We start from the raw sequence: 17,377 nt of genomic DNA on the forward strand, positions 1-17,377 counted from the left end.
TCCGGCCCGTTTGAAATGAATAAAACTAAAAAAAAAAAAGCCCGTACCCTTTTATGTAATGATGTTTACTTTGAATTTATATTAGTTCACACAAACACTCCATCCATGCTTTTGTTCTGGCCCTCCGGTCCAGTTTAAGAACCCATTGTGGCCCTCGAGTCAAAAAGTTTGCCCACCCCTGTCCTAGACCCAGCTCATTCTCTCTGTCTGTCTTTTCTTCATCCTTCACTGCCCTCGTTCAGGCTTGCGGAACCCTTGGCTGAGCTGGCTCAGCACAAAACATGACACTTATTTTAATAGTGCAGACCTTACATAAGTGTTTAATTTTAAGCTATCGGCACAGATTTTGAGAATTCAAGGCACTGAGCTGTGCAAAATATATATTATATATATATGATAACGATAAAATGATGAGAATATACATAAGACTTGAAGGTTCTAACATAAAAGTATCCAGTGTGTTTAGGGACCTTTTGCCACATTGATATTTACTCTATATTTTGTAGGTATGAAATTGATTCTTGATTAGTTTGTACAACTCTCATAGAAGATTCCAATTTACACACTATGCTTTATCTTTATAAATTGTCTCTTTAACTATGAGATTGTGATATTAATATATTTGAATTTAAAAGAAACTTGATTCCTCATGAACATTTGTAATTGACAATTAGATTTAAATTGACTAATTAATCTTGTCATATTTGAACTACTACTTGTTAATTCAGTGACTTTTTTTAATTAGATAAACTGTATCAACTATTAACATTCACTTGAAGTTTAGAGAAAAACAAAACAAAACATTCCCCCTCTTTAGTTAGGGAGTCCATAAAAATATAACTGCACTATATTTTCTTATGTGGGTATACCATACTTTATTCAACTATTCAATTTCTGATGGGCATTTAGGTTGCTTCAAGTAATTAAAACTCTTATAATCCTTTTACAGTATTACTTGTACAAAATAGGTAATATGCATTTGTTGAATAAACAAACCAAACAACAACAAAAAAAAACACAACACTCTAGATTTTCTATAGTCCTTGAAAGTAGAAGTTAGGTACTTTTCATTTATTAAATTCTAAATACCAAGGCCCTCAACTCATAGCACACGTTGTTTCCTGCTAATTTCTGTTGAATGTTGAAACTGTTTTGTGAGAAGGCACAGCTTGGATTATGGTTGTGAATTAGCATTCCTTTTCCTAACGCAGCCCGAGTTGGGTATATGGCTGGACTCCCAGGCATTAACTGTAGGTTCAGAATGGCAACCAGAGTTGGGCCTTCATGAACATGATCTCAATGAAACAAAACCACAGAGGAAGCACTTACCTGGACGAGGAACATGGCTATGTGGTGAAATTCCCCACGGCCCCCTTGCTTAACAGGAACTGTCATAAAGAATTTGCTGCCATCCCTAGAAAACACGGGCTCCTCATTCTGAAATATAGAAGTGACATAACAATCTCACATGACATAGGGAATTTGTGCTGCCAACTATTGCTAAGGCATGCAGGGATTAGACCCGTTTTTATTTTAGAACTAGAGGCCCGTTGCACGAAGATTCGCGCAATAGGCCTTCCTTCCCCTGGCTACTGGCACCGGTTTTCCTCCAGCACCCAGGCCCCCGGCCTTTGGTCTGGCCACAGCGGAGAAGCCAAGCCTCTTCAGTCTTTGCCCAGGCCGGAGCCTTCAGTCTTCGCTTGGTGCCTGCGTATGCAAATTAACCCGCCATCTTTGTTTGATTAATTTGCTTACTCATCCTGATTGGCTCGTGGGTATAACAGAGTGATGACCAATTTACATATTTCTCTTTTATTAGTGTAGATTTGTTTGGAAAATGGTCAAAAAGTGTATAATGATATATATCTTAAGTGAACTCAGTACATTGTGTGTATGTGTGTGTTTGAGTGATGGGAAGGATGGGATGTTTCTGAAACCCTGGGTACATATGATTTACAGTTAAACTAAAGACAGTTTTTAAATTGGTTCAAAAAGAACTTTCATATTTTTTACATAAGATATGATTATGGTTAGCAATTTATTCTTTAAAAATATGAAAAATATAAGCATCTTCACCAGTTTATCAAAATAATTTGTTTTTAATTTAGAAATTCTTATAATATAATATTTAATATATTTTTCTGAAATTTTTCAGCAACTCTACGTATTTGAAGGTACATTTATAATGGTGTATACAAAAATTTATTAAAAGTAAAAAATCAAAAAGCCACAAAATAGAAAAGAATCTGTTGAAAAACATTTCATTCATATCCCCCTCTATAAACCTACAGTTGATGATGTTTAAATTAAACTCTAGTGGCATGTTAAATTAAGAAAATTATTTTTTATAATTAAATTATGGAAACTACACATATAGATTGCTTTCTCTTGCTTCAGGGGAAACATTAAGAAAATGGATTTACCTGACTAAACATTGTGTTCTTTCTTATTGGATTACTGAAAGTGATTATACATATGGTGTAATGAAAGGCTTCGATATGATTTCCTCTCTAGGGCTTTAAATGGCTTACAGGCCCTTTGTAGATGATCTGGCCCTCCACTCTTTCTGATCTCATCTTCAGTTCTCCGCTTTCCTCTTTGTAAATGTTTCTTCTAAATAGCACCTTTGTGCTATTTATCCCCTATCTGGCTCTTTCTCTTATCTTTCATACTACTGCTCTACTTCACTTTATCAGAGAGGGCTTTCCTGATGACCTTATGTAAAGGGTGATCAAGGAAGCCAGGTCATTGAACTCTATGTGAATCTCTTACGTGTGTGGGTGTTTAGGTGCATAGCAGGTAGTGTTCCTATAGAATGGAAGCTCCATGGTGCAGGAACCTGGTGTTCTCCATTGCTGTAGCTCCAGAACCTGGGACAGCAGCAGTCATAATTGTGCTTAATAATTATTTCCTGAATGAATAAGTAAATTAATAACTATTTTCATAATCTCAAGAGTCTGGTTCTATCTTTATTAGTAATAATATCCATTGATAAAAATAAAAGAATAATATTTTACTTGTCTACTTCATGGACATTCATGAAAATATAAGATGATATACTATTATGTAAATATTTTAAAATCTGAAGTAACATACAATTCAAAGGTGGGAAAATTGCATTACTGGGCATATAATAAATACTTAAAAGGTACTTGACTCTAAATCACACCTTTCAATTATGAGAGAATTTATATTTCATTACTTTCTCCTCTGGTATATTTCTCTTCTTTTTTTTCTTTTGTAAATCTTATTTTTTGCTTAAACTCAGGAAACAAAATCTATTTTCAAATTTTTCTTGTTAAAGAGTATCTCCTAGTTAAGAAATCTCTTCTCAGAGATTCTAAACTATTTATTCATCTCTTCATGGCTTGCAGTGCACTTTCTTAAATGCTTGACTTCTTTCACCAGGCAAGTAATAATTAAAGGGATTTTGCAATTTTGTATTTTTTAGTTCTACTGTCTAGGACATAGTAGGTGTCCAAATCATAACAGATAATGCATGTGTACACAGATAATGCATGTGTACAATGGACAAGTATATACAATGTGTACAATATGATATTATAATATATATAAATGTGATATATATAACTCTATCACATTTAGACCAACCTATCAGCTCCTCCCTTACTCAACATTCTCCATTTGTGTTTTGCTACAAAAACAAATTGCATTTTTATACTATGGGAATATCTGCGCATTCCCCCTTTTTATATTAGCCCTCCAAATCTGGTGCCTTAAAAATGATTCAGTAAAGACAGGTGAGGACTCTAATCTTTAATGCATAGTTGGGCTTAAAAACCTTTAGCATTAGATGATTTCTAGCTATGAACATAGCACTTTAGGCAGAACCCTCTCCTACAATCAAATAAAGAAAGTGGAGCCAACATCACTGTCAATCCTCATGACCTTAAGCAAGTCAGTGTTTATGACACACAGGGCAGTGAATTGGAGATACACTTTATCCCTGACCAAACAGTTTATATATTGGTTATCCCAACTATAAGTCTTTTGAAGCTAGGGCAAACATGCCCGCTCTCTGCTCTTCCTACTCCCCAGAAAGCAAGCATATAATGATTATGATGCTTCACCTCATAACGACTGCCATTTTCATCCTTTAAATTTCATCAAATTCTCAAATTTCCTTAAGCTTCTGGAGAAAAAGTCAACTGTGACAAACTATCATTTGCATTTTCTTACTGAATAATTGATCACTGGTTTCTTTGCTAAAAAATAGTTTCTATTACACATTCATGAAATTGGTATTTAAAATGTAGATAACTAAATACCAAAAGAGCATATATTATGTTGTTGTATGTTAGACAATTATGAATGTCACTGGCAATAAAAATGATAGCAAAATAGGTTTAATACTCGGGACAATTCAGAATACACCAATATCCATATATTATTGTTTTTCATTGTTTTTATTTTCAGTATTTAAATTAATTTTGGGAGCCCTAGCCGGTTTGGGTGGATAGAGCATCGGCCTGTGGACTCAAGGGTCCCAGGTTCGATTCCGATCAAGGGCATGTACCTTGGTTGCGGGCACATCCCCAGTGGGGGTGTGCAGGAGGCAGCTGATTGATGTTTCTCTCTCATCAATGTTTCTAACTCTCTATCCCTCTCCCTTCCTCTCTGTAAAATATCAATAAAATATATTTAAAAAAAATAATTTTGTGAGAGTCCATTATTGGCTATAAAAATCAAGGTTTTTGACCCAACTTCATTTTGCATGTTGCCTAAGAATAAGCAACTGATATTAATATAGATAATAGATATACGCTATATACTTATGCCTACATGTATATGATTCAACTAAACAAAAGTTTAATCTATTTACACATTTTATTTATTTATTCAGCAAATATTTATTGAACTTTTCTTTTAACAAGACTTTATATTAGGCAATTTTTTTACAATGGAGAACAACAACAAAAAATGAATATCCTGCCTTTTCTTGTGAACTCAGTAAAAAAAAATCGCAGAAATAATTGTGTATTACTCAAAAATTACACTTGACTTTAAAATAAATTTTATTGGGGGTAGTGATTTTGTTAGGATGGTTAGAGGAGGTATCTTCTTAAGTAGGTGATTTAAGGTAAGGTTTGTAAAATGAGCAGCCTTTACATTAGAAAGTAGTTGGGGGACTTCTCTTCAGAAGAAATGGTTCTTATAAAGGCCTCATGAGTACAAGAGTTCATGTGTCTAGAATGAAGAACACAATTGAAAGCATGGTAGGGCACAAAGCTGAAAATACTTTCAATGTAATTCCTTGTAGACTCTTTAAGAATGTTGGTTTTTTTCTGTAGAATAAAAGGATAGACAAAAATTGTTTCAGTTGTGAGAGTGAAGCATGAGGGTGATTTGGTTAGTGATCAAATCTATATCTCAACAAGGTCATTGTGCCAGCCTGCAGTGTGAAGAACAGATTGGCAGGTGCGTTAGGGGTTGAGCGTGCACCAGTTAAGGAAGAACTGCAGTACCTGTGGTTTAATGCTGGACAGTGTTTGTAAACTGGAGAAAAATAACGTGAGATTTTTGAAAGTAAAATCAAAGGTGTGGTGATGAATATATGCAGGTAAGGTTGAGAAAGAATTTAAGAATAGATTTGATTTTAATAGCTGGATGGATAACTCTGTCTTTGACTCCTATGATAAGAAGGCATAAGACTGAATAGAAAAGAGATGTGTTCAGTTTGTACCTGTGAAGTGTGCAATTACTTTTATAGATTTAGGAGGAAATGCCAAGCATGAGTGTAGATGTTTCAGAAATCAGGCAAGCAAGTTGGTTGGGCCTATACATTTGGAGGTCTCAGTGTATGGGTGGTAATTGAACCCATAGATATGGTTGAGAACTAGGACAAGAATCCTATCTAATAAAAGAGAAACATGGTAATATGAGAACTAGGAAGAGAATTTAAAATAAAAGATGACTGTAAAGAACAAAACAAATAAAACAAACCAACACTCCTCTTTGCAAAAAAGTAGTGATGGAGTTAATAGTAAAATGGGTTCAGACATATGTGGATGATCTCCTTGGGTTTATTTCTGAAAAGTCCAGTATGAGATCATGTCGTAGAGACATTTGGAACTTTTTCTATGGTGATCATTTAGATTCCAGATTCATTTGTGCCACAAACTAGAACTGTGGGCTAGGATATATCTAACAGAGGAAGTGCTCATATTAATATCTCCACAGAACCAATTTATTGGGCAATCTGAGCACTGTTAATGGTTTCTATTTTTTTCTTTCATGTGCACGAAAGTTTACTTATATAAATGATCCAAAAAATGGATGATTGTTATTCTGAAAGTTATATCTTATAATAAACAGAAGCAATATTTTCATAAATATGCCATAAAAATGCTAAGTCATAAATATTTCCATGGAAAAGAGTTAAACATGTAAAGCCTTAAAATTATATTTCTAAAATAACTTTGGAAAGGTATTGCATTACAAATGGGTGAACTGGATGTGCACAATGGACAAAATGTGGCATAAAGAAACCACCTATACTATACCTGCTTGGAGAGCCACGTATCTGATGTCATCTCGTATTTCTGAAACAAAATTATTAACTTTATGAAGCATCTAAAGAACAAAATGAGCATACATCAATTTAACAACCTTTACAGTGTTATTTCAGGCATTTTTTTTCTCTCTTTCACATGGTGAAATACCAGGAATTAAACTGAATAAATAATTATGAAATTGGGATTAAATGATCATTTAATTATAAAGTCTTTTCTTTAGTGAACTCCTTCAGAATCCTCAGTAGTATACTACTAGGGTAATAGATCATTTTCCAGTTCTCTTCCCTTACCTCATTCAAGCTGTTTTGAACCACTAGACACTGTCTCTTTTCACCTCTAGGCATCATCCGGAAAGAAAATTATTAAGTCCTTCAAAGGAACTGGGCAAGTAGCCAGGAATAAAATTAAAAGGTAGACATTCTTTCAATATTCAATCACCTCTTTACCATATTCATACACATTTGTAATGACAAAAATGTTATGTTCTTTTAAAATAATCTTGCAAACGATAAAAATCAAAATCATATTTCAAAAAGAGAAATTAGATTAAATTAATCTCAAGATAACTATTTATAGGTAAAAAAGTTCAGTATCACTGTTTACATGTAGTAATTTATTAAATATATTGTAGTTTTCTGGAAAATATCCTATAAGAAAAGTATGAAGGAAGGAAAGATTCATTTATAAAATGTCAATTCAAAATTTTCTTCCTCTTGATTTCTCCTTATTTGAACCTCAGCAATAACCCATATTTACATTTAAAAAAACACACAGAATAAAACATCAATTTTCACTGCCTATTAATATCACTGTTTTATTAGAATCCATGAGATTCCAAAATTTCACATGCAATTACTTATTTCATTTATAGTATAAAGTAAAATACTTTAACTCTATAAATGGAATTAAATACAGTAGGATACCAATAAGGTATCAAATCAATAATATGATAAGGTTCCCATGTCTATTTCTTTATTGAAGCATTTTAACATATATTTGTTATTACCTGTATAAATTATCATCCAATAGAAAAGATGATAAGCTGGCTCCAACTAGAGTACATGCATTCCAATGATTTTTATTATTTTTAGCTAATTTTACAATTTATTTTATATTTTTAAATTTTAAACATATACAAAATTAAAGACCAGGGCATAATAATCTCCCATGGACCCTTAACCCAGCTTCAAAAATTATCAAAAATACACCATCTTTTTATTTCATCAACCTCCCATACTTTATCATTAAATTATCTTAAAATAAGTCCCAAATATCATATCATTTTACCTGTAAATTCATCATTCATTTCTAATACATATCTTTAAATAGCAACAAGACAATTATCACACTTACCAAAATTAATAAATATTCAATAATATAGTCTAATATCCAGTCAATGCTCAATTTTCCTTGATCTCAAGAAATGTCTTCTTTTTTTTACATTAAATTATTTATTTATTTTTATTTTTTTTAAATTAATTAATTTTTTAATCTTTATGGTTGAAAGTATTATATAGTTTCTCCTTTTTCCCCTATTAACCACTTCTAGCCCACTCCTGTCTCCCCACACTGAGGCCCTCACAACCCCATTGTCTGTGTCCATGGTTTATGAATATAAGCATACAAGTTCATTGGTTGATCTCTTCCCACCCACCCTCCCCTGCCTTCCCTCTGAGATTCAACAGTATTTTCATGCTTCTATATCTCTGGGTCTATTTTTCATCATCAGTTTATTTGGTTCATTAGATTCCATAGGAATTTGTTCATAGTTTTTTTTTTAAACTATAGTCCGGCCCTCCAACGGTCTGAGGGACAGTGAACTGGCCCCCTGTTTAAAAAGTTTGAGGACCCCTGCTCTAGGCCATCTATGCTGTTGCAAATGGTAAGAGTTCTTTCTTTTTTATTGCCACATAGTATTCCATTGGGTAAATGTACCACAGTTTTTTAATCCACTCAGTTGCTGATGGGCACTTAGGCTGTTTCCAAATCTTAGCTATTGTAAATTGTGCTGCTATGGACATAGGGGTGCATATACACACCAAGAGGAGACCCCATCTATGAATGGGACAATGACATTCAAGACCCAACAGCATCAGGAGAACCCAAATATCTTATGTGGGTGGCCTCTGTAGAACACCCAGCCCAGGAGACCTGAGAGCATGCACCACTGGGTCTCACAAAACATCTACCACATAAGACCAACCCCAAAAATCTGGGTGGCATAGCAGTTTGATCTAATACATAGAAACTATTACAAAGGAACAGAAAAAATGGGGAGATAAAGAAACAATCCCCAAAGATTGGAGGAGAGGGAAGGAATCACCAGAAAAGAAACTAAAGGAAATGGAGGCAAGTAATTTGTCAGAGAAACAATTCAGAATAATGGCTATAAGTATGCTCAAATTTCTGGATCAGAAATACAGACAACTCAATGAGAATTATAAGGAGCTCAATGAGAAATTCACCAACATGAGTAAGAATCAAGTGGAAATGAAGAATAATACAGTTGCAATAAAGAACACAATGGAAGGTTTCAACAGTATACTAGAAGAAGCTGAACACTGAATCAGAGAGTTAGAAAACAAGGTAGAAAAACACACAAGCAGAGATGCCACTGGAAAAAAATTAAAAAGCAGGAGGAGAGTCTAAGGGAGCTTTGGGACAACATGAAACAAAACAACATCCGCATAATAGGGGATCCAGAAGGAGAGGAAGCTGAGCAAGGTATAGAAAACTTGTTTGAAGAAATAATGACAGAAAACTTCCCTGACTTTGGGAAGAAAAAAATCACACAAGTCCAAGAAACACAGAGAGTTCCAATCAAGATGAACCCCAAAAAGATCCACACCAAGACACATCATCATTAAATTGGCAAAAGTAAAAGACAAAGAAAGAATCTTAAAGGCTGAAAAAGAGAGATAGAAAGTTACCTACAAGGGATCTCTCATTAGACTATCAACTGATTTCTCAACAGAAGCACATCAGGCCAGAAGGGAATGAAATGAATTATACAAAATGATGAAAATCAAGGGACTGAATCTAAGAATACTTTATCCAGCAAGTCTATCATTCAAAATTGAAGGGGAAATCAGGAGCTTCACAGACAAAACGGGCTAAGGGAGTTTATTACCATCAAACCAGCAATTCAAGAAATGCTAAAGGGACTGTTTTGTTTTTAATTTTTAAATTACAGTTGACATATAATGCAGTTTCTTTCTTTGATTCTTTTCTCTATGGTATATCTTGTCCTTGCACAGAGAAGCAATGAACTAAAGACTTAAGAGGTCCTTTACATAGATAGCTAGAATTCTTCTCTATATAGCTCCAAATTCTGTTACTTATCTGCCAAATTTCAGCCACAATAGCCTCATACTCTGATTCTTCCTGTCTACTTGAAGCAGGGATACCACTGTGCCTTTCTTGGGCACCATCTCCATTGCACTGTGGTCTCAAAAATGTCACCAATGGGAAGTCATATTTATGCCCATCTTGTGTATTAACTTTATTTCACCATTTATTTTCTAATCCTCCTTATGTCCAACATCTGAAAAAAGATTTTTAATATTTTTGTACAGTTTTATATTTGTTTACATCAGAGATGCTAGCCTGATAACATTTACGCCATCTGTCCAAAGACAGAAATTCAAAAATCCTGTCATTATATAATTGGGAATCCTTTACCACGTACAAGTATATAACAATTTAAATGGATTACAGTATTTCCTCCACTAAGAACCTTAAAATTACACATACAAAATTTACTACAGTTAATAAAAACTGATTACAGAAATCTAAACACAACCTGATTTCAAAACACAGTAGTTCCAAAACTATTATTTTACTATCTTTACTTAATTTAAGGAAAGAGATACTGTATGTTATTTTAGAAAAAGAATCTAAATTGAATTTTGAAATATGTTTAAAGAAAACATAAAAGAAACATTCTATATTCTCAAATTAATCAAAGTCAAAAGATTAAAAGACTTCCCAAATTTGAGAATGACATTATCATGGCTTTGGCTACCCTTTATACTACATAATAATCCTTTAAAAAAAACTTTATTGTTGAAAGTATTACATATGCCCCTTCTCCCACCCCCCATTGACCTTTTCTAGCCTACTCCGCCCCCTGCCCCAGGCCTTCACCACCCTATTGTCTGTGTCCATGGGTTATGCATATATGCATACAAGTTCTTTGGTTGACCTATTCCTAGCCCCCCTCCCCCATCTTCCTTGGTACATTTACACAATGGAATACTATGCAGCTGTAAAAAAGTAAAATAAAAATAAACTACATCATTTTAAGCATACAAGAAAAGTAAATTATACTCACTCTACTACAAGCACCAGTTGTGGTCTCACAGACCGTGAGGATGGAAATGTTCTGAGGTCGGTTTAACCATCTGACCACCGTCTTGGTATTGCTTACCCATTTAACCATTGTGATATAATATTCTCTAGTTGGAAACAAAATTAAAATTTACATTTAGAGCCAGAGAACTTGTATAGTACCAATAATATAAATTGTTATATGTACAAATAAATTAAACACTATAGATATAAGAATATCACATCATAAGAATTTCTATTTATGTATATAAATACATCACTTTTTCAAATATTAATGTATATAAATACAAATACATGCCTATGTATGTATATGTATGTATATATCTACATGTGTGCAAACACATGTGCATATGCTAATATATACATGCATCTAAAATATACAGAAAATTTGAGAATAAAATTAAAAGTGAACGTTTTCCCAGAAAGGAAATCCTTGAAAAGATAAAAATAATCAAAATACTAGACATTTATAAATAATTTTATCCTCTACTTATAAGTAATAATTTATGCGCAAATTAAGTATAATTTTTCTAAGCTATATTCTATTTTTTTAAATATAATCAATAATAAATTTAAAAGCAAAGCTTATTCTTGGCAATTATTATTTATGCATGGCCTCCACGTTATTTCACTCTATGCAGAACTATGAATGGTTTGTTTTAGTGTTTGTCAGCTATGGGCAAAGGGCCAGTCTCAGTCTTATTCATAGTATTGTCTACAATATTTTTTCACTCGTATTTATTTAAAACTGAAGGAGAAGAGGGGATTATTGAATATTTGCTACACTGAGTATACTAATTTGGGAGGCCCATGATGTCCTCAGGCTAGTTGTAGATTGGGAGTTTATATTTTTTCTTTATATTTCTTTCACTGTAGATTCTGTTTGGAAATTTACATAGTATATTACACAATTCCCAAGCCAAACAGAAGATAATGCAATTACCAAAATTGATCTATTAATAACAACAACAAAAAAAGCAACAACTTTCCAACCAATGTGCCCAGTTTCAGAATAGATGAGATACTTTAGCAATGGCTTGAAAAGTGCCATCTGTGAGTATGATCCTCAGATTAACCCACCTGGTTTTAATGTGAGTTGGGGAAAAAAATCACCTGTGGGAGAAAAGCCTTGTGAGACAAATCACCTGTCCTTATACACATCTGGGTTAAACATTCAGTTACATGAATCTTACACTTCCAACATTACTGAGTACCTTCTGCTTCCTCTAGCAAACCTGTTAGCCCATCAAAGGGAAGATGTCAGTAGTAGGGCAAGCATAACTTATCATACAGTGAAGCCTGCAATATTTTCTTCAACAATCTCTTCAAGACATTCGGCAGCTTTCACAACCCAGCTGAGTCCCACTTGAAAATTGCCTAGGAACTCAGTCCAATCGTTGTGGCAAGTTCCCCAAACAGAGTTAACAAGACCAGGCAATCTCAAATCAAATATGCAATGGTTTAGGATTCATCTTTTCCCAAATCAGTGTGTGTTGCAGTTCTTCAAAGAATTATTTCCTATTCATTTTTACTTTGTTTTGTTTAAAGTGATTTATTTTGCATGTTATTATACCTGGCAGTGTAAATACTAAAAAAGGGAAAATATAAGTATTAAACTTTACAAGATTTATCTAGAAGATTTAACATGGAGAAAATGATGGTGGGTACTATAATCAATCAGGAAATACTGAATTCTGACAATATATATTTATGATTAATTAGCATACATGTTCTTTGAATTAAAGAAAAAATAATATAATGATTGTAAACAATTTACCAAAGACCACACAATCAAGGTCACATTTATGGAAAACATATAAATAAAACTGCTTTACAGAATATAAGATAAAATAACATAAAAGGTTTTTAAAATAAATAACAACATCAGCAACAAAACAATTTAAATATTCTTCTTGAGTGTTTTCCCTTTTAAAGTAGCCCTCAAGTTATGGAGTGACAGGGCAAAATAACACTGTCACATTACTGGTATAAGCTGAGAACAATGGGTCACAAAAATGGGATAACTAAAAAAATATTTCAAATAAGTACAATAATGTCACAGACACAGAGTAAGGAGAAACCAAAACCAAACCACTACCTCTACTCTTCAGCCTACAGATTTCTGAACATAAATGATAATCACTTTCCCCCAAAAGATGTGACAAATACATAGCATGTGGAAAAATCTATATGATTCATTATCATAAAAATATATCCACAATAATTTAATTATTTAAAATCCATACCTGTAAATTCCAATAAAGATACTAAATGCTTGCAATACCTTAAGCTCATAGTGTAACAGTTTACAAAATGTTTCTTCTTCTTCAGCTGAGATGAATTGTCTAACTTCCACTGGGCCTTAAGATATTCAAGAAGGGTCATTATCTTAGTTCCTACCATGCTATATTCTGAAGAATCAACTCAGGCCATAATTCAAATATTAATAAAGATAAGAGTCTGGCTCAGCTGATGTGGCTCAGTGGTTGAGTGTTAACCTATGAACCAGGAGGTCACAGTTGGACTCCTGGTGAGGGCACATGCCTGAGTTGTGGGCTCAATCCCAGTAGGGGATGTGCAGGAGGCAGCTGGTCATGACTCTCTCATCATTGATGTTTCTATCTCTCCCTCTCTTTTCCTCTCTGAAATCAATAAAAATATATTTTTTAAAAAGTATAAGAGTCTGGACAGAATTAATATTAAAGAAAAGTTGCATTCAGAATCTGAATTTGTTTGATAAAGGGTCTTTAGCTGATTCACTGATATATATTTTTAAATGATGGGAGTATGGGGAAAGGAATTGGAAAGATAAATTATGCCTTTCTCCAATAAACGTATCCTTATATTTTCTTTATAGAACATATAAATGAATTGAAATTTATTTTGCATTCTTTGACACCCAGTGGTTCTTAACCTTCTGGCCCTTTAAATATAGTTCCTCATGTTGTGACCCAACCATAAAATTATTTTCGTTGCTACTTCATAACTGTAATGTTGCTACTGTTATGAATCGTAATGTAAATATCTGATATGCAGGATGGTCTTAGGCACCCCTGTGAAAGGGTCATTTGACCGCCAAAGGGGTTGAGACCCACAGGTTGAGAACCACTGCACTAGAGCGTAAGTATCTGGTTGAATAGAAGTTCTATCCAATGATAAGACTAGCTTGGGGACTTTTTCTATTGTAATTGTAAATATTAGTCATTATAACTAATTAAATCAACCAAACAAACAACCAGAGAACCAAAACAGATGGCCTAATACCTTCAAATTAAAAGCAAATCTTGCTCTTTGGGTGGGGATTAAAGGATACAGTTTACAAGGTAGTTCAAGTCATGAGAACATCTTTCTATATTCATCTTATTAATCATCCTCCCTATATGGGTACATATGTATTTAATTATTATTATTATCATCATGGTGATTTTTCTTAGAAATAAAAAGGCTATAGAGATGGTCATATATGAAATTCAAGTATAGTAGAAAAAAAGAATCACACTGACTAATAGGTTCACTTATTGATTGGCAATTTGACAGGTCATGTGAAAATAAAATAAAAATATACTGTAGATGCTTAGATTGGATGCCAAAAAGAGTAAATATATAAATGATTATAAGTGAATTACTTATTTAGATATTCTATTATTGTAAGTTTAAGCAGCATCTCAAATGCTATTGGTAGCTATGAACACAATACAAACTCCAGTAAGAAGAGTGGGCATTTGATGGCCTTAATAGGGCATAAGAAAAGTATATTACTAATCAATTATGTTATGCATGTTTATCCCTTTACATTATAAAAATAACAATGGTTTGGTATTGCTTGGGACTTATAGAATACTGCCACTAATAAATATGGAAATATTGTTACTAGTACTGGTATAAAAAATAATATATTTAAAAATATGTAAAGAATTTGAGCTAGCTTATAAAACTTTAAGACTAACATGGTAAAGAAAATACAAAAGAAAGGTAAGGGAAATAAGTTACAAAGGGAAGCAAGTTTTACCACAGGTAAACTCCATGTCCAAAATACACTAATGCAAACAATGAAAACATGATCAGTTCCATGATTCACCATCCACTTAAGAAAAATATGTCCGGTTTTCTTGAGAACACAAGTACGACTTAGATAAATCATAGATGTACTAGTGTATATATGGAGAAAGAGAAACTGAAGACAGACAGAGAGAGAGAGAGAGAGAGAGAGAGAGAGAGAGAGAGAGAGAGAGAGAGAGAGAGAGAGAGAGAGAGAGAGAGAGAATATGACAGAGAGACAAGACAGAAACAAAAACAGAGAAAGAACACTTCTCACATGCTTCAGAAAAATCACTGTGCTCTTGTGGACATCTCCAATACATCCCTAAGGTAATAATAACAATGATACATTTCTTAAGGTAAATATTATCTTTAAGTTATTTGTGTCCAATATTCTCCATTTGCCTGTTCCATTCTCCAACTCTTCCCCCCACCATTTCCAGAAGCTGGACTCTGCAGTGAAGCTGCCTTGACAACAGGAGTCCTCTGCAGGAACTCAACGCTTGGGAAGAGAGCGGGGTATTTATCTCCAGGACCCACTCCCTGTCAGGGCGCGGCTTGGCAATGACTGGACTTTTCCACCTGTGGACAGGCCCTACTGGATGGCCCATTTGTTCTTAAGTTAAAGCCTCTTCAGGTTTCATCAGTGAGCCTGCCCCTTACTCCGGAAGTCCTGGGCCAGTAATACGTTTTTGCTGATGCAGACTGGATGTTGATTTCCCATCCTTTGTGAATTTCTCCTTAATCCTGTCTATATATTTGTTAATTGTCCTTTAATTACCTACATTTCATTACCCTTCTTGAGTGTGTTAGCTTTTTAATTACTAGGACCCTGATCAATGAATTATGAAAGATGATATGCTCTTTTAGATGTCAAGTATTTAACTAGGGAAGGTTTTCGGGAATTTTCCCTATGGGTATGGTGCTAAGATTAAATATCAGAGATATTGATAACCCTAAAACAAAATCAAGAAAACTAAGAGTTTAGTTTCCATTTAAGGTGCATCTAAATGAATGTAGCTTTCTTTTACTCACACCATGGATCTCTCTCTCTCTCTCTCTCTTTTTTTTTTTGCATGTTTGCGTATCTTTGGGCCCATTCAAGTAATATGCAGCCCCACAGTGTCTAAATGAAGATGTCATAAATTACATTGATCCCCTCCCCCCCCTCCCCCCCCCACGTGAATTGGACTAAAGCTTTCACCAAGAACAAATGAGTAAGAAACTACATTTTTGTTAAACTGGAGCATGAGAAAATACCAGTTTTGAAGTAAATGTTGATCTGGAGTTTTGCAGCAAGAAGAGTAAATCATACACTTTGGTGCATTTCAGATGCCACAGTTGGCACTTACATAAGACCAAGAGGCATAAGAAGCAAAACTGTTATGTACATTTGTAAATGAGGTATTACATGCCTCTCTCCAAATTACAGACCAACACATGGCTAAACCAAATATCTGAATTACATTTAAATTCTTTTTCTTCACAGGATTTTTCTCACTCTCAGTGGGATAAAGCATTTTTTTTTTCTGTACTGGCTTTCCAACAGCTAAGGATATATATATCTCTGTGCAAGGAGTGACTAATTTTATCACATTGTTCCTCACATGTTAAAGAGATGTACACTTCATTAATACTCCAATAAATGACAATGTTTCTGTCTTTAGGAATATTTGTGTTTGATGATAGTCATTGAACTCATTGTGCTGCTGGTGGAGTTAGGGCTCTTCTGCGGAGTCATGAGAAAAGCATTTCAGGAACGATGCATAGGAGGATGAGTTGTAGTAGTAAGATTTATTGGAGCAAAAATAAAGAATTGTCCCCAGGTGCCTGATGTCTTCACCAGGACCAGATGACAGAGCCCCCTGGGAGACTGGAAGCCAGTCTTGCTGGGGGGTTGGGGGTGAGAAGGCCAGCTTTTGGGGCCTCAAGCCCGCACTTGTCCTCACCAAGCCCAGAAGGACCAGGGTCCAGAAATTCTGTGTCATTGGCCCTGCATGGGCAGGGCACCCAAAGCTCTCGCAGTTCAGTTCATTTCATGCCAAATCTTAATCCAGTTCAGTCTCTGTCCTGTCCAGCCAGCCAGTCTCTGTTCCTGGCAGCACTCCAGCCAGCACTGTGCTGCCGCACCAGACCCACACTCACGCTCACGGGCGTGCAGCTGCCAGGCCCACATGGCTGCACAGAGAGTGTGCGAAGGAAAGGAACTGGGAATGTGTGCTACTGACCAGGAGGGGACTTTGTTAAGCTTTGATCATATTATCTCCAACCTGGGAAAGAGCAGGTTTTCTTTCAAACTAACCAATCTGTTTCCTGTCTCCTTGCAGCCTTGTGCTGGGCCCTCACCCTGTCTAATCCCTTTCCTAGACCTTCCAGGTTTCATGCCCTCATCCAATCCGATCCTTTTCCCAGGCTATCCTCCTCCCCGTCATGGTCACTGTCCTGGCTCCCAC

General features: G+C 34.6%; 1 protein-coding gene across 1 annotated transcript in view; it reads right to left on the minus strand.

Moving 5' to 3' along the window:
* The window catches only part of DPP10 (dipeptidyl-peptidase 10 (non-functional)), a 321,640-nt gene that overhangs the window by 65,001 nt on the left and 239,262 nt on the right, over window positions 1-17,377 (minus strand). Inside the window, exons 8-10 of the mRNA XM_005869090.2 lie at window positions 10,870-10,993; window positions 6,525-6,563; window positions 1,330-1,437 (exon numbers count right to left, since the gene is read on the minus strand). Of these exons, the coding sequence (XP_005869152.1) occupies window positions 1,330-1,437; window positions 6,525-6,563; window positions 10,870-10,993 (271 nt within the window). The remainder of the gene's footprint in view (window positions 1-1,329; window positions 1,438-6,524; window positions 6,564-10,869; window positions 10,994-17,377) is intronic.

This window comes from Myotis brandtii, unplaced genomic scaffold, assembly GCF_000412655.1.
Source record: "Myotis brandtii unplaced genomic scaffold, ASM41265v1 scaffold288, whole genome shotgun sequence".
In the NCBI taxonomy this organism is placed as follows: domain Eukaryota; kingdom Metazoa; phylum Chordata; class Mammalia; order Chiroptera; family Vespertilionidae; genus Myotis; species Myotis brandtii.